This window comes from Eptatretus burgeri, chromosome 5 (assembly GCF_056783735.1).
Source record: "Eptatretus burgeri isolate ZD-2024b chromosome 5, Ebu_testis_v1, whole genome shotgun sequence".
NCBI lineage: Eukaryota > Metazoa > Chordata > Myxini > Myxiniformes > Myxinidae > Eptatretus > Eptatretus burgeri.
This window is the reverse complement of record NC_140965.1, coordinates 82,423,175-82,442,144: the sequence shown is the minus strand read 5'-3', so window position 1 is coordinate 82,442,144 and position 18,970 is coordinate 82,423,175. Positions and strand designations below refer to the sequence as shown.

General features: G+C 44.2%; 1 protein-coding gene across 2 annotated transcripts in view; it reads right to left on the bottom strand.

The window, feature by feature from the left end:
* Positions 1 to 124: 124 nt before the first annotated feature.
* Positions 125 to 18,970, bottom strand: part of VPS16 (VPS16 core subunit of CORVET and HOPS complexes) — a 78,056-nt gene continuing 59,210 nt past the window's right edge. For both annotated transcript variants that reach the window (XM_085882663.1, XM_085882662.1), the window contains exons 17-24: positions 18,502 to 18,610; positions 12,952 to 13,049; positions 3,385 to 3,492; positions 3,050 to 3,127; positions 2,793 to 2,962; positions 2,419 to 2,515; positions 1,554 to 1,657; positions 125 to 1,463 (exon numbers count right to left, since the gene is read on the bottom strand). In XM_085882663.1, the coding sequence (XP_085738789.1) occupies positions 1,319 to 1,463; positions 1,554 to 1,657; positions 2,419 to 2,515; positions 2,793 to 2,962; positions 3,050 to 3,127; positions 3,385 to 3,492; positions 12,952 to 13,049; positions 18,502 to 18,610 (909 nt within the window). In that variant the 3' untranslated portion in view covers positions 125 to 1,318. The remainder of the gene's footprint in view (positions 1,464 to 1,553; positions 1,658 to 2,418; positions 2,516 to 2,792; positions 2,963 to 3,049; positions 3,128 to 3,384; positions 3,493 to 12,951; positions 13,050 to 18,501; positions 18,611 to 18,970) is intronic.

Sequence of the window (18,970 nt, the reverse complement as noted above, 5' to 3'; positions counted from 1 at the left end):
GATTACATGATCAATAAAAAAAAAAAGATTAACTTGTTTAGTTCTTAGCTCAAGCCAATCAACTGCTTTAGAGGATCCAAGGTTCAAAACACCAAATACAAAAATTGACTCTCATGGGAGGACATTTCAAGCAATGTGAAAGCTTTTAGTACTTTTTGTACAATGGCAAATAAAAAAGAAAAAGAAAAATTAAGACTGCAAGTGTTTGCGCAGAGCCAATCATCGTAGCATATAATGAGACATTTACCGAACACCGAGGGGCAGGACATCACATATACATCATCAACCAACCCCTCCCCCCTTTTTCATGACCAACCCCTTTAGCCTCCAAAGTTTACTCATACGTTTGAACCCTCCCCACCCCCCTCCCCCCCACAACCTTGCACAGTCAATCCCCCCACTTTCCCTCTCCGTACTTGAACGTTCCAAAAGTCAAACCCGTCCACCCCTTCCCCCCCACGCTCATCATGGTCAAACGGTTAAATCATTCAACAGATTCACTGTGGCCTTTCATATAAAGAGCCACTTGTATTGAGTATCAAGCAGTTCAATCTTGCAAGCATAGTGGCCTGCGTCATACAGCAGTTGGATTCTACTGTAATCCACTCGGAGGAGTTGTGAGAGGACCGTAAAGAAATCCTTAAGTGGCTCTGTTTACAGACATTGGGGCACCCTATCGAGCCAGCTCAATGCAATGGTGTGAACGTGTTGTGAAAGATAGAGATGGAGATGGCCGGAGGGGAGGGGGGGTCCGTCTTGAGCAGCTTTGTGCAGCCATAAAGGAGGCAGGAGGCTCACAAGCTTGTTATGTGCAGTTGGGAAAGAACATCCTTCAAAATGTGTACACTTTGTTCAGCTCAGAAACACCACATCAGCAGTCAGATTTTACTGTTATCCACTCGGAGCAGTGAGAGAAGGACCATGAATAAGCCTTTAAGTGGCTCTGTTTACAGACATTGGGGCACCTTATCGAGCCAGCTCCGTGCAGTGGTGCGACCGTGTTGTGGGAGGGAGAGGGAGCCGGCGGGGGGTGGGGGGGGACTGTGTTCAGCAGCTTTGTGCAGCCATTAAGGAGGGAGGAGGCTTACAAGCTTGCTATGTGCAGTTGGGAAAGGCCATCCTTCAAAATGCGTGCACTTCGTTCAGCTCGCGAATGCCACAACGCAAGGTGTAAACCTTCACTCGGCACCCAACTCGATAGGCGTAAATGCAACCAAAATTATCAGGGTTTGTTATCTTCGACAAACATTCTGGAAGGAATACGAAAGCCAGACAGATCATGAGACAAAAAAAATATGGTGATTGCACAAGGAACACGCTATCGTCTCCCCAGCTGGTTTCGAAGGGCCTCGAGTTTGTCATTGACTCGAGGCTCGATTGAGGATGGCAGGCGAGACAGGATGAGGGCAAGATCATCCTCACTCTTTCTTTCAGATGCTGCGTCGATGGCCATCTCCAGCTCACTGTGGCAAAAAGAGATGAGAACACATCAGCACAGGTAACCCTCAGTGTGCATTTGTGGTTAGCATCCCTTCCCCTCCAACAAGTCTCACCCAGTGGCCAAACATCCCTTGACTTTCTGCTCAGGAGGAAGCTTGTGGATGTACTTTCTTGCCTCAAAGCGATTACCGTGTTTCAGGCAGGCATCGACAAAGGGCTGGGGACATAGAGGTGTTGAGGTGGGGAAAACCAGGGTCAGACTGAGTGCCAATGACAATCGATAGGTTATGGCTTTTCGTTTTCCTGTCATTTTGCTATTCACATTGCACATTTATTTTTCCACAGTAATGATGCTACAAATTGGGAAAGTTCACGAGGTCATCAACCCTTAGAAACTGAAATCAAATAAAATTCTCCAAAAAGAACCATCTTTGACAGTTAAATTTATTCGACAAACTTGTATTATTTAGTGCAGGGCTATCAATGTATTAAACGTTCATAGAGACTCGGGATATGGGATGGGGTTAGGAGTATATAGAAGTAAAGGGTGAGAGAGAAAGGTGCAAGTGTAGCTGGGGAGGGAGGAGGCAGGGATCAAAATTCCAACATATATAAATACATAATAAATAGATGGAACCAACATAGTACAGTGCCTGTAAGTGGAAAGGAAGGGGTGGCAAGATAGTTTAGTGCTTGGAACTTGAGGAGCTTCAAGAACCGTGAGCAAAAACGAATGGACACAGTACCTGATTATGCAAGGTTAAAGGCACACTGAACCTTCCTTAAATCAATATGTACTTATCCAATGGATATCTGACGGGGATCAACTCACAAATTCCGCTTGCTCGTTGCATCAATAATGAGGGGTGCCTGTGCCATTTAGGAATCAACAAAAAACACTGTGCTATCACAAAAAGTGGTGAAAAGATCAAATCCTCTTTTGTGAACTCGTCACAAAAAGCCAAGTTGGTAGCACACCTGGTATCCAATGGGAGACTTTTTGCTCTTGGAAAACTTCTCCAATTCCAGCCAGTCTCCCAAGTATGCCAAAGCTTCCACCTTTAGCCACCACCAGCTGTGGGAAACACAAGAGTCAATGTCAAAGCACACGCCGATACCGTGTAACAGTGACGATGTCCAAAGGCGAGGGAATTACCGGCTCACAAAACAAACCTATTCCTCCTCCATTTTATGCTATGCATAATACTTTTACTTGCGTCATAGTGATGTGAATTACAGCAGGACAAAAACCAAACGACGTCAATCGATCTCATACGAAAAAAAAAAGGAAGATTCAAGGCCCAAGGACTACAACCTCTACACATTTACGCAAAAGTCGAAACAAACTATACCGGCGGTCAGGCAAGTGGTGATCTCGAACAAAGCGTTCTGCAATGGCAACGTGGCCTGAACGAAGCAGCTTCAGAATGGTAGCATGCAACGAAAGGTGGAGCAGATCGAGGCCCAATTTTTGCGAGTGTTGTTTCTGTTGCCTCAACAGACGAAATTGGTCTTCTGTGGCCTGTTGAAGAAACGATAGATTAACAAACCAAGCGACAGCCATTGGATTCAATGCATATCCATCTGCGAATGAAGATGTGATGAGTACCTTTGCGGCAAAATCATTTTTCGCCTTGGAGAACTCCGTTGCTGCATCATTCAACGCACTAATCTGTGACTCCAAGTCCTGGAGGTTGGGATTTTAAAAGGTAATCAGTACACTGGCATACAAGATGATCCTATAGCAACCAATGCTCATTCCTTCATATATAATCTAAGGATCACTTTCACCGAAACAGTCTTCATAACCTGACAATTAATCAAATAATGATCACATATTACTACGCTTGGGGGTTCAATGAACTTCCAACTCCTGGACCCCAAAACAGGAAGTGTATTCGCCCCGATGGCAAGTGTGAGCGGTGGTATGCATGTTAAGTTGACCTCAAAGGATGCGTAGCTTTGACGTATGTGGTAGAATCCAAGCTCCTGGTGTTCGTCCTCCGCCTCCAGCAGACCCCGCAGGAGGTCCGGACGGTTCTGCCGACACCACTGATCACACAAGTCAAGCACGTTACTTACAGATATCGCTACTGCCATTAATATTGCAACAAGTTGACCACCCTCTTAATGTATCAAGTACCCTTTTGAATAAAAATGTAAAACTAAATTAAATCCTGAGAGGGAATGATAAAATGCTCTTTTCCATTTCTCAATGATAAAAGCAACATTTTCAATGCAAATATAAATCAGGTATCAATAATTAAAATGATAAACAAACAAATGAAAAATAAAAATTGAACACAAAATAAACTAAAGAGTTCATCGAACACATAACCCTGTGCTGTCTTGAGAAACAAGGACATGGGCGGGGTCTACGAGCGACAAATTTGATTAGCCGTAATGACGTAAAATGCTGGAAAGTTTTATCTATCTAAGTACTGCAAAATGGAAGGGGTTTGAAAGTGCTAAAAGGGCGACTTGTGTTCTACAGTAGTCAGGTTTATAATTCAACTGACATAAAATAATGACTGTAAAGGTCGTAGGGAAAAAAATTCTGGAAGTTTATGGCTGTTGATGCAGTCAGTATGCCTGGTGTTGGCTTAACGGTTAGGGTGGTGAGCTTGGGATCCTAGTATCCTGAGTTCAAATCCCCTTCGGCTGTTGAATTAAACCAGGTGGGGTTGACTCTGCCTGTCATCCTTCCGTGGTCGGCAAAATGAGTGCCAGCATGCTGGTATACTGTGTGCGAGTGGCGACCCGTCCATGATTGTGTCCAATAGCCAACAGGACTGCTTAGGCTGCACCAACGCTCTGCACAGAGTATGGTCCCGATGGAATGCAGTCAGTGTCTTATACACCACCTTATTTAACACGTGACATTAGTTCTTCGTGCCTGTTGTTTGTGTCCTGTATAACGTCCTTAAAAACAGTAAATTCCCTGTTTGGAATGATTTTTTATTTTGTTTTACTGCAAGGCAGGCAGACAGACTAAAAAAAAAAAATCTCATCCTCTCTGCACATACGCAATCGGGATGAATTCCGAGTCAAATTGCTGCTAAACTACAGGTTTGTTTTCTGATTCTTGCTCAAAATATAACATTCAATGGAAATTAAATTGTTCCTTGATTATAAACCAACGTTTGTAGACAGAAAGATAGACAGAGACAGGCAGACAGAAGTGAACCAATCACTTAACACCACTTTTTGCTTCGTGTGCACTGGACGACAACCAAACCAACTGTGCAATATGCAAAACCATTAATCAGTCTATTCATTGTAACCTTTGTAAATCTCTTCTCACCCCCCCCCGCCCCCCACTCTCCAAACCCCAAGTACATGACCGACACATTGTCACATGCCTCGGCAATGCGACCGCCTAGAGGGCGTGGGCAGATGTCACAAAGAGGCATACGTTCAGAGGTAGAAGCCACACTCCGAATCGTGAAGCCGCTGTTGATCTCCGAAAGCAAATGGTTAATAAAAGGCCAAATAACCAATTACTGGGGGTAACAGGAGAATGCCGACAATGTGAAAATGAATACATCTTTCATCAATTGGCACTATCAATTGTGAATGTACTCTTTTTCCGGGGTTCCTTACTGGTCGGGCAGTCGGTCGATGTGAGAAGGGTTCGTGTGGGTGATCGTCATTGCTGTCGGTGGGTTCGTGTCTGGGCTCATCGCCATTGCTCCTGTTTCGCCCAACGTTGGGCGCCGTATCATCGTTGCCGAGCCTGGAGTCTCGGCTGCTCGCCATCCAAGCTCCCACGGACCACGGGTCCTACACGTGCAGTCGCTGGCCTAATCGCACGAGGCAGCCAGGTACCGACAGGACTCTGGTCCCCAGCTCGCCTTTTCCTTCTGGGCTGAGGGGCCGAATAAAGACCCACGGGGTCCATTTCTTTTTGGTTGTGTGTGTGGCCCGTCCTTAATCGATCTCACTCTTTATATCGATGCACAAATCTTGTGTTTAATGGAACTTTATTTTGGTTAACCTCAACAAAGCATATGGAATATTGCAGCGTGCCTCAAGCTATTCATTCAACACAGGGAGTATTTAAACACTCAAAGCATGTACTTCATTTGGAGACCGGGGTTACACAGAAGACCAAACTGCAAGTGAAAACCCTGACCGTTTTGCACAACAGAAGCAGGCAGGTCGATGATAATAATCAAGTCATTTTGAAAGAAGATGAAAAACATAACGTCAAAATGAAGGCCTTCAGAATTCACTTGAAATGGTATTGTGGAGATGAGGCCTCTTTGCAACTCTCATTCAATAAGAATGGAAAACTCTGGAGTCACAGGTCACAATGGCTTCACTCGAAGAAACAACTAGATAATTAGGGTTTTACAGAGGGAGAATCCCATCACATGAGAGGCAAATGCCAGAGCAATGAACGGCATGAAGCAACACAATCTGGGATCATAAAAAGCTTCCAGGTTCAGCCCACACCGAACAAAGGATGCACATGGTCGTCGGTCGAGCTGCTCCAAGGAGTGGAAAGGCCCAGACATAGGATCAGTGCCTTGACGATTGCAAGTTCTCAAATTCCATAAGCAGGACACCTGCAGGGTCTGCACAGCAAAGCTGGACCTGTGGAATTCTACGCTGGCCGAATGAGCTCACGCCTCCCAAGAAGTGCGCGAGTGAATGTGAGAAAGGAAAACATCTGACAAGGTATTGTGGAGTGACAGCGAACCGCCAGGACGAATGGTGATAGTCTCATGCTCTCGACCCCTGATATGTTTGTGGTCTCCATCCAAGCACAGCATCTCACATCCCAAGGATCAATTGCAAGGCCACACCCAGTTTTCTGTGGGAATCCCTTTTTTTTTTCTATGGCAAAACCCCAACGCTCTTATGTAATTGTGTTGGATGGCACCACATGGTGAAAGCCAGTATTACAAGTCATCTAACACACAGCTCCTTCGTTTTTGTTTGGAACAGACTGACTACCTGATTAGTTGGACGATTTGCCTGACTCCACCCACAATTGTAACCTGAAAAAATAAAATAATTAAACCATACGTCCACCATTTTGTGAAGGTTAACACATGCGTGGGCTTCAAGCTTCAGGCCTCTGGTGTCAGCCCGTGAGCCAGTGCAATTGGAATTACCCGAGCTATATAACCACGATGTATTATACAGTGCCTTCACAAAGTATTTACACCACTTGACTTTTTCACATTTTGTTGTGTTACAGCCTGAATTTAAAATGGATTAAATAGAATTTTTTGTCACTGATCTACACAAAAGTGTAAGATCCCACCTTCCAGGTATCCAGGTATCCACCTTACGTAAAGCTACATTATGTTTTCACCATAATGACAAAGTGAAAACATGTTTCCAGAAATGTTTACAAATCAATTAAAAATGAAAAGCTGAAATGTCTTGCATCAATAAGTATTCAACCCCTTTGCTATGACTCTCCAAATTGAGCTCATGTGCATCCAATTCCCTTTGATCATCCTTGAGATATCTCCACAACCTGATTGGAGTCCACCTGTGGCAAATTCAATTGATTCGACATGACTTATGAAGAAACACACCTTTACAGATAAGGTTCCACAGGTGACAGTGCATGTCAGTGCAGAAACTCTACCATGAAGTTCAAGGAACTGTCCGGAGAACACCGACATAGATTTGTGAGGAGGCATAGATCTGGGGAAGGGTATAAAACAATTTCTAGATTGTTGAAAGTTCCCAAGAGCTTCGTGAGCTCCATCATTAGGTAATAAAAACAATATGGAACTACCCAGACTCTTCCTAGAGCTGGCCATCTGACCAATCTGAGCAAGAAGGACCTTGGTCAGGGAGGTGACCAAGAACCCAATTACCACTCTGATACAACTAGAGCTCCTTGTCTAAGATGGGAGAACCTGCCAGAAGAACAACAGTCTCTGCAGCACTTCACAAATCGAGGCTTTATGGGAGAGTGGCCAGACAGAAGCCACTCTTGAGAAAAAGGCACATGACAGCATGCCTAGAATTTGCAAAAAGACACGTGAAAGACACTGAGAGCATGAGGCAAAAGATTCTGTGGTCTGATAAGACAGAAATTGAACTCCTTGGCCTGAATGCAAAGTGCTACGTATGGTGGAAACTGAGCAAAGCTCATCATCCATCTAGCATCATCCTTACCATGAAGCATGGTGGTGGCAGCATCATGCTATGGGGATGTTTTTCAGCAGCAGGTTGTGGAAGACTTGTAAGGATCGAGGGAACAATGAATGGAGCCAAATTGAGGCAAATCCTTGAGGAAAACCTGCTTCAGAGTTCAAAGGACCAAAGAGTGCGGCGAACATTTATGTTCCAACAGGACAATGACCCCAAGCATACAGCCAAGGCAACACTGGAATGGCTTCAGAACAAGAATGTGAAAGTCCTGAACTGGCCCAGCCAAAGCCCAGACTTGAATCCCATCAATAATCTGTGGAAAGATTTGAAGATTGCTGTTCACCGACGTTCCACATCCACCTTGACAGAGCTTGAGCAAATCTGCAAGGAAGACTGGGAGAAAATCCCCAAATCCAGATGTGCAAAGCTGATACAGACATACCCAAGAAGACTCAAAGCTGCAATCGCTGCCAATTGCGCTTCTTCAAAGTATTGACTCAGGGGGGTGCATACTTACGTAAAGTATATATTTCTGGATTTAATTTTCAATGAGTTTGTAAAAATTTCTGAAAACATGTTTTCATTTTGTCATTATGGGGTATTTTGTGTAGATCGGAGACCAAAAATTTAACTTTAATCCATTTTAAATTCAGGCTGTAACACAACAAAATGTGAAAAAGTCATGGGGTCTGAATACTTTCTGGGTGTCTGGGCCAGTGTGACCACTCCTTGACTTTTTCACAAGATCTTGGCTAATCGTTGTTCACCTTGGCGTCTTGGTTTTCTATAGGTTTTCTAGGCGTAGAGGTTTTCTATTATCATCGCTTTTCCGAAACCTTGTGAATTATTGGCTTTTTTCATTGGCTCACCTTGGCATTTGTGAAAATGAAGAATGGTCACACTGGTCCGGGCAGCGTTCGTCTCCGGACGCGCCTGGGCGGTATTTATAGTATCACCGATAGAAAATGAATTTCAGACATTATTTTGTTTCTGTCTTCACTGTTATTCTATGCAGAATCATTTTGATGAAACAGTATGAATTGTAAGTAAAGCTCCACCGCACGTCTGCCTTCCCTTCCTCTCACCTCTCGCTGCTTTCCCTTTCCCCACCCCCTCATTTTCCCTCCCTCCTCACTCTCCCCATTTCCCACCTCTCTCTGCCTCTCCTCCTTCCTCTCCCCCGCCTCAGTCCTCTGTCCTCTCGCTTTCCCTCTCCTCCTTCCTCTCCCCCTCTCTCCTCTGTCCTCTTGCTTTCCCTCTTTACCCCCTCTCTCTGCCCCCTCATCCCTCCCTCCCCCTCTCCACCCTTGTCCCCCCCCCCGCCCAGTGTTCCCGTAAGTGAAGTGATGGGTGGTATTTGCTGGTAATAATAATACTAACTAGCTGAAACCCCGTCACAGACGGATTCCGTTCCATGAGCCCAATATGACAACCAGTGGCGGCTCTTGTAAGAGCTGGATCCCAGTCGATGTACTCCATGGCCTTACCTAATGAGGCCTACAAAACGTCCTTGTACACGACATTTTTGGTGTACACTACTCCTTGTGAAGAAGTCCCCTGATTTGTGCACGTGTCTACTTTGACGTACACCGTGTCAAAACTTCTCAGGTCACAGTACCGAGAAAGACGTGACGTGACCGCTAGGAGGAGCACAAAATTGGTCCTTCAGTATTAATATATAGATGCTTCAGAGTTGAAGGTTGACTATTGCCACTATGTGCGATGCACTCTTACAGGTACGAAGTTTCTTTCAGTCCAGGTCACAGTACCGAGAAAAACGTGACGCGACCGCTAGGAGGAGCACAAAATTGGTCCTTCAATATTAATATATAATCATAATAATAACGAGAAGGGCACTCGGTAGACTGCATACCTCTGCCACATAATGCCTGATCCACGAGAACATATCAACCTCAATACATTTTTGTAATATCAGGCTATACACAGCACTATATCGTTTTTGGCCCCATCCCTCAATGGTGAAGAATCACTTTAAAAATTCTAGAAGCCAGATCCGGATCCGGATCTTCATCAAACTCTAATCAGTTCGACCTAGTCACACACCAAACCCGTTCACAAAATTTCATCCGGATCCGTCCACAACTTTTTAAGATATCCTGCACACAAACAGACAGAAATACGTTCACCCCTTATATTGTTGCGGGGCCGGGCGTCGGCTGCGAGCACGACCACCAGATGGAGCAGTAGAGTCGGCTCCACCGATCACCCGGAATGTATAGGTCGTCACCCCGGATAACTCCGGAGCCGACGGGTCCCTTATCGGACCGAAGTTCGCCAATAGGTCGACCACGTGGGGTAGGGTCGATTGCAAATTTCAATTTACCTAAATACCCACGTGGTCCAAACTACTGGGGAAATTCACCCTCGACGATGCTCGTACGGAACGAGTCGCTAGCGTGCTCGAACCGTGTGCGACCTGAGCGGATGGTCACCGAGCTTTCATCGGTCCAAATGTCCCTTTTACAGCGGCAACAGCCTGGCTAATTCTCCAACACGCACCGACGGTGTTAAACCAATAAAAGAAACACAAAAATGAACTGATACATTTAACACATGGGTTTATTTAGAATAGGTGGGGAAGGAGGGGAGCATGAAAGAAGCAGAGTTATCACGACTAATAGAAATGAAATGCAAATAATGTACAAGGCACTTAACAGTTTCTACTTAAAGACGGGCACACACACACACGCACGCACGCACGCACGCACGCACGCACGCACGCACGCACGCACGCACGCACACACACACACACACCCCAATGGTCTTTATTGAAGTCTTCCAGCTGGAGGACAGGGAGCTGGAGACCAGAGCCTGCGCTTGGACCTCTCCACCTCGTGTGGTCTTCTACGATCTGGTTCTTTGGGACTCGAACCCGCAGCAACGATGCCACTTCAAGCACCAGGGACGGAGGAAAAGCGTCGGACGCCAGGTGGACCTGATGAGACGACCGAGCACTGCCAAGCTGACCAGACCAGACGAGTTGATCTCCGGCACCTCGAACCCGATCGCTGCCAAGCTGACCAGACCAGACAAGTCGATCTCCGGCACCTCAAACCCAATCGCTGCCAAGCCCACCAGACCAGACGAGTCGATCTCCGGCACCTCAAACCCGATCGCCCAACCCTGACGTTGACACTCAACCCTGACGCTGATGCTGACTCTCTTTCCAAGGCCCTGGCGTTTCTTATATGACATTTCTCCTGCGGGATGGGGTGTCGTGGGAAGGATCGCCATCTGAGACATCTCGCCTCCCATTGGTCCAGGGTTCGTGGGAACGTCAGTGTCTGAGACGTCTCACGCCTCCCATTGGTCGGGGGGAACATTCCATCTCTCCGGGGCGGAGTCAGAGCTCTGGTGGTCGAGGAAACTCCGCCCACGTACGTGGTGGAACGCACGTAGACAACGGCGTCGATGTGAGGAAACGAGGTGAAGGTGTGTTGTTGTTATGTGTTGTTGTTGTTAAAATCCTAACTATTACAATAACGTACAGCGCACGTACATTTAATTCCCATTAGACAAGGGAAAAGGGAACTAAATGGCAACACGTACTTACCGATATAGCTGATCTATAGGACCTGTATGTTGTGTGCTTATGGCTTCCAGATTCGCCACAATATATACGTATATAAGGGGTGAAAACATAACCTCCTCCACCTCCGGTGGCAGAGGTAATAATTATACTAATACCAATGGACCTGTAGTTTATCTGGGCACTAGCCTAATATTGTAACCCAAACTTGGTAGCATTTTTACTGGTGGGTCTGGAGAAGAAGATTTTTGAATACATTTATGTTGGCCATTTTGTCCTACTTTAAGTCACATGAACGGAACGAGCTTTGCAACCCAATCCCTGTTACCAGTCAGGAGCGGAATGTTGCTGCCAAATTTCAGCCAGATCGGCCCAGCGGTTTGTCCGGAGAAATCAAAATAAGAGACGGAAGGACAGACAGTGTATGATGACAATACCTCACGTGGAATTTCAATTCCAGATAAGCTAATAATAACTACAACAGCATGCAGTAGAGCGCATACCTCCGGCAGGCTGCACACTTTACTTTTTGTATCCCACTGGTAGGCCAGATCTAGATCCGGACCTGAATTAAAATCTAATCGGTTTGTTCTCGTCACCTAACCAACTCACCCACCTAATTTTGTCACAACTTGTCCACAACTTTTTTAAACATCGTGCTATACGTATATCATTTTTGGCCCTCTCAATGGTGAAGAATCACTTTAAAAATTATAGTAACCTGATCAGGATTTTCACCAAAAATCTAATCAATTCGTCTTTGTCTCACACCCAACCTGTCCACTAAATTTCGTCCAAATCTGTCCACAAAATTTTGAGATATCCTACTCACAGACAGACAGACAGACAGACAGAAAGATAGTGGTGAAAACATAATCTCCATCCATCTTCGGTGGCAGAGGCAATAAATCATGAGAATCTGAAATGTTAAAAGAACTGACAAGGTGGAAAATAAACATGCCACTTCTAATTGATTATCTAATAATCGGCTCCAATTATTTCCACCTTGTGCGATCACCATGAATCGGACATATTTTCCCCAAGCCGTTCATGAACCGGCTGGCCAAGCTTGACGATCCACCAAAGGAGCTTTGGGCAGGAATTTGTCATTTGTTCAGGGTGCCGGTGATAATTTGCCTCCTCTTTGTGAAGGACACCACTGGGATCTCTAACGTCCATCAATTAATGCAAGCAGATGGAACACTCAGGTGAATGTCCATCTGATTGATGGTGAAATTTTCGATGCATCATCATTCCTGCAAAACACCAGGACGATAATTTACAGCTAGGTCAAGAAACCAACCCAGGCGAGCGTGGGTACCTCAAAACAAGACACAATCTGAACCTCAGTTAAATGGGACAGGCACTCCTGACTGCCAGACCAGTTTGAGCTTTTAAAAGTCTCAAAAAGAATGTGTTTGGAGTACACAACATAATTAAATTTTCAACAACAAACACGATAGTAAAAGCAAATTCACCTACTTCGTAAACATTACAAATAATGAGTGTAGTATAAATTTATGTTCTGAATAAATATGAAATTGAACTTTTGAGACAATTGTGGTAAAGGTTTTCAAAACTACATACGAATGACCAAGCAAGCGTATATTTCACAGAGATTTGAACAATAGAAAACTTATGTCATTTTGTTTTGGCGTCTCAAGTCTCATCTCCCCAGGGCAGCGCATCGATCGGATGGCAAATTGCCGTTTGGTGGGGAAACAGTGGAAAATAATGGAAAGAGAAGTCTAAGAATAAATTCATTGAAGAACAAATGAAGTAATTACTCTTCACAAAATCCCCAATCGCCTTCCTCGTTAAAAACCACACAGAATCACCTTGAGTTGAAGGTTGCGTGCCACGGGGTACTTGCGTAGAGTGAAGTAAAAGTCAGTCTGGTTTAACACGCCCTTGAGATCCACAATAACCATGTACACTGTAACGACGTACACATTAGACACTTGATTTGATTATGCAAGGATTAAAGTCTGAGATTTTCATTGATTCATAATTTGTTACCAGGATTGTTACAACATCCTCCAAAGAGCAGAGCTTGCACACAGTTTAAATGATGGTTAAACCACATTATATCTATCATAATAAATGTATGTGTGTGTGAGAGTGTGTGAGAGAGAGAGAGAAAGAGAGAGAGAGAGAGAGAGAGAGAGAGAGAGAGAGAGAGAGAGAGAGAGAGAGAGAGAGAGAGAGAGAGAGAGAGAGAGAGAGAGAGAGAGAGAGAGAGAGAGAGAGAGAGCTAGAGAGGGCGAGAGAGAGGGCGAGAGAGAGGGCGAGAGAGAGGGAGGGCGAGAGGAAGGACGAGAAGAAGGACGAGAGGGAGGGCGAGAGGGAGGGCGAGAGAGAGGGCGAGAGAGAGAGAGGGCGAGAGAGAGAGGGGGTGAGGGCAAGGGCAAGAGTGAGAACGAGGGTGTGTGTGTGTGTGTGTGTGTGTGTGTGTGTGTGTGTGTGTGTGTGTGTGTGTGTGTGTGTGTGTGTGTGTGTGTGTGTGTGTGTGTGTGTGTGCTTCATAACTCCAAAACCATGAAACCGAGTGGCCCCAAACTTTGCTTGCATACTAAGGGAACTCCAAAGGTAGTGCATGAATGAAATCTCAGTGCTTGGATTAATTTAAACACCCATTTTGAAGATCATTAACAGCCTTATTTAATTATCCTTTATCAAGGGTCAGCCTTGGTCAGCCCCTGAGTTAGCCATGTGTCAGCTTGCTGGGATCTTAATTCACCATTCTTTTTGGGCTTGCTCAACAATGCCTCGACTTTGAATAGGCTGCAATGGTTTCTCGATGATAAAGCGCTTACAAAAACTTTTTCCCCACTTTCCTCTCTAATATCATCAAGACTCAGTTTGCCATCTCTGCACACTCATGCACTATAATTGATCCAAAGTGCAGAACAAAAGGCTATGCAGAGAGTACGAGGGATAAAACTGTCTCGCTTTGGAATCCACTACCTGTAACGTGCTTCTCATTATCTACGATCTACCCAGCTTTATGAAGAATGTCAATTCCTACTTCTTATATCTTTGAGGTTACATCGCATTTTACCTGACCTGCGACTCTCTGTGTCTTGGATGTTTTCTTCTTCTCTTTCTCTTTCTTTTATTTTGTTTCGCTTTATCGTCATAATTATCTAACCTTCCCTCAGCCCCTTACCTGGCATGGCTTTATGCCTTGTTTGGGGCGATTTCCATTAAAAAAAAAGCTTCACCTTCATTCTGACAAATTGCTGGATACATCAAAATGCTTATAAAACGGTTGGAGATGCCAGTGTTCGTGTTTTTATTTTGTTTGTACACATGCGATAACTTCTAGAATCTCTTAACCTGAGTCAAATTCCAAAATTTAAACTGCGGAATTGACCTCAGCAGCAAGCAGTTCTGCCTGATAAAGTTTTTTTTTTTATAAAAAGTGTTCATTTGTCCAATTCGCATATTATTTGACACTCCAGGCATCTCCAATTTCTGCATTGGAGGTCAATTCCACATTTTAAGTTTTGAGATTCAGTTCAGGTTAAGAGATTCTGGAGCGTATCGCATTTCAGCTGCAATGCTTATAAATGTCCAGAGTTGTATTCACACGTTATTTAATACTCCGGACGAATCTGGATGGTGGTTACCTCTGGACGTGTCCGGACAGTGTTTGTCTCCGGATGTTGTTTCTCTCCGGGTGGTGATTATAATATGGCCAGTAGAAAATGTATTTCAGACATTATTTTGTTTCCATCTTCACTGTCATTCTCTACAGAATCATTTTGATGAGACTATGAATTGTAACGTTCCACCACACTCAACCTTCCTCTCACCTCACCTCATGCTTCCATACTCCCAAACCCCTTCCCACCAAATCTCAAATCCCCTCCCCCCTCCATTCCCAAACAACTTGACATTAATAAACATTACAGTTGAAATGTGATAAGCTCTCCAATCTCTTAACTTGAACTGGATTTCAAAATATTAAATGCGGAATTGAACTTAGCAGCAGCAGCAGTGCTAAAAAAAAGAAAAGAAAAATATTCCATCCAACGAATTGTTGCAGTTATGGAAATGGACCCTGGGATGGAGCATTCAACACATAAAGGAATTCTCTTGTTAGATATTTCATCAGTCAATGTGCTTCGTCAGGTACCTTACCTTCGTAACAGGAAGCTTCCCTGAAAACCTTTCCCCTTTACCTCTCGAACCCTGTAAACCCCCTCTTTATTAAATCATTTCCAGTACCTCCCATCCCTAAACCCTTTGAATGCTTTTCTCCATCCTATTCCCCCCCCCACCCTCACCACTCCGCACCTTTCCACACCAACATCACAATTACACTGACACACATTCGAAGCCGACATTAGCACTGCCGTTGCCATCATTGGGAGAGGCTGTTCCTACATGCTCAACACTACTGTCAGAAACGCTAACGCTGTGCTCTTGGAGTGTGGTTCTGGCATGCAGACGTGGTGGAGCCAACCCGCTGGGCCAATGGAAGCGTAACATGAGTGAGTAAGTAAGAGAATTCCTCAAGCACCTTGGTCATACCTCGCTCCAAGCTCAATAAAAGTCTAGACATGCTTGTGAACGACGCCGCAGCCATCTGACGAACTGCCTTCCTGTTGCTTTATTGCTGCTGCACTGCTGTCTGCCAAGCCATTGGCTGTCAAACAAACTCTGAGCTGTCAGACGAACCTGCCATCACGAGTTAATGCCTGGACAAGTGCACCGACGAAGGCTGACCAAAGAGTTCGGAGGGCGAACGGCAGCATGCAATCCTCTGGCGCAGCAGCCATGCATACACAAAATTCCCGACATGCTGCACCGACACGCCACTCACATTTCCCTTCCTTCCCTCCCTACCCTTCACTTCACTTTGGACCGACGCAGGCCTGCCTGTTTGTGTGGGGTGAGCAAGAGGCCGACACAAAGTCCTGATCTATATACATATATATATATATATATATATATATATATATATATATATATATATATATATATATATATATATATATCTCTCTCTGGAGTGGTGTGGCACGCCACTCTGTCCCAAGATAATTAGGATTTTGTAAGGGGAACTTCTGTGCTAAGGGTTAAGACTTTTCTCATGTTTCTAATGTCTGTACATGTCTTGTGAATATTTGCGTGTAAATAACTGTGCCGATAAAAACGTACCTCGTTGAACCATTGGTAAACTATTATAAACCTGCCAGGTTGTCTTTTCCTTCATTGGTTTGATATTGTGTATGTACTAAATAGAGTTAATAGAGGGATGTTACACCCCACCGATTCACTATGCCAGATAACCAACTCCCCCACCTCCGGTTTCGCTCAGCCGTACTGAATAAATAAAAATGGGTGGGACGTTGAGAGCGCGGTTCCCCAATTGAGATAACTAGCTCACTAGGTAAGGTAACGTGACACTGGGCGCGAGGACCCTGCTCGAGCTGGTTGTCCCTTCCTGCGTCCACGGTTTCCTAGAAACCCATCAGGCTGCAGAGTTATCCATGGCTTGTCAGCTTCAGGTAAGGAGGAAGCAGCTCCAAGAACCCCCCCCCATCCCCCACTATGCACTATCAACCCCCAAACCATAACAGTATGATTACCTTTTTTAAACAGTCGCTGGTCACTAGTGTTGTTTAGCACAAGACCAAAATAAATTTTGTGGAAGCCCAATGTCTCTGAGGCATTCTCTGCTCATCGCATCTCCCACAGACTAATGGACCCGATTGAGCCACCTCAACTTGCCTGGCCTCCAAGTAAGCGGCAAAGATCTTTAGCTAATAAAGGTGCTTAAATTAGTCTTTAAGCATGAATGATGTATCCCATTGCCTGTCCGATTTTTCTAGCAATCTGATTAAATGTGAGCTGTATATGGATTGTTTATAATTTACATCTTGGGGCCTCATATGTGATTTCTCACAGGCATGGCTTCAAGTGTGACATACGATATTGCCCTGACACCTTTACGGGCCAATAGGAACCTCTATTTGATGCATAACCCCATTCCTAATGATTCCTAACATTGTTTAATCACATGAGAAAAATTTGACGTAAGCATGTATACATACACACGAGCGGTGTATAAACGAAGAGTCATTGGTCTGCACACCTACTGGAAGTAAAAAATTATACCCACAAATTAATCTGTCAATTCTGTCTGATGATAATGGCATAATGATAATATTTATATTAATAATAACAATAATAATAATAGTAACATGCCGAGGTCCGTACGTCACGCGAAGATAAAGTAGGACATCAAGCATTTTACCTTCGGAGGACATTTTTTTCGTTTTAAATGGTACATCAGCAATAATGAAAATAATAAATAATATTCATGTCATTGCAAAATAATAATATTAACAACAATAATAAGGATAATGACATGGCCGAGTCTAAAGCATCATTGGCGAAGCAAGTGTGAATAAAAAATAGTGGCAATACCCCTGGACGCTAACCTGGTAGCGGCAGGAGAGGAAACTCTGGAACCACTGGTAGGCATGGATGACCCACAAAATATGTAACAGAGACGAAAGTAGATACCCTTGGATTTTTTCATGCAGTGAACAAACAATTTTTGGTACATCACGAATGATGAAGGTTGTGATAAAGTTTCATCAAAATCGTGTGTGTAGTTTCAGAGAAGAAGTTGCAAGTATTTGTGGAAGGATGGAAGGACGGGCGGACTATGTGCCATCCCATAAGCTCCCCGGAACCACGTTCCAGGTGAGCTAAAAAGTATAATTAAGGTGGAAAGGACTTTGAATACAAATGGAACTCAACTGTGAAAAATGGTGCTTATATGCACATACACATAAACTGCCTTCTCCCCTGGCCGCTCCCATCGGGAGCAGGTGTTTCTAGTAATGCCAAGTCCTTCAAATTACACAGTCACAAAAATTGGCAAGTGACCTATGGTGGATCCCACTCAAAGGCATGCCATGCCTCAATGGGTTGGCATGCCTTGTTTTAATACACAGGCTGGTGGTGAACGAAGAAGGGGTTCACAAGACCGAATTATTCAAATCAGGATTTGATTCCAAAATTGTTCAGAAATCTTTTTTCTCATTGAGAGGTCAGATGAACATGCCATCCTTATCCAGAACAAGTCATGTTGCAGGAGTTAAAGAATCCTCAATATTCATTTCCAAAGCAGAATAAAGGAAAGTCTGCAAAAAGAGTACCACATAAAATACATCAATCAGAGGAAAATAAGAAAAACACAGAACAAATTTAAAAAAATGATTAAACAAGAGTTTTTTTTAAAAAATTATTTTCACAAAATTTCTCTAAGTCAGTTTTAAGGAGAAACAATGGAGGTTTTCAAAATACCTTGCACCCGAAATGGCAACATGCATGTAGAGGGACAAATAAAAGAGAAAGAAAAAAAATACCAAGGTCTGTGTCTCCACTCTCAATGGCTTTGAGAAGGGCCAGCTCCCATCGTTTCAGTCGCATAAGCAGAGGGACCTGCTTCTCCGCACGAGCTTCATAATCCAGCAGCTGTTCACAAGTAAATAAAATACAGTACACAAAAATAGTGTTCCTGACTCGTTTTCAAATTGGCCTTTACAGGGTAATTATTTTGGATTACAAGGAAATTTGATGTAGGAAGAAGACCATTTAGTCCATCGTGTCTGCACAACACCAGCACCAGAATAAATAGATCAGGCTTTAGAGATAATTTCACTGGAGGTAGGGGGGGGTGTTATATGCAAATAAAATTATTCAAAGTAAAAGCTTTTTCATGATAATTACTCAAAATAAAAAGATGGGGGTGCGTAGGTGGGGTGAGCATGAAGGTGGTTGGATGGTAAGGAATGCACAAACACTGACCACACATTCACCTTTTGATGAGACCCT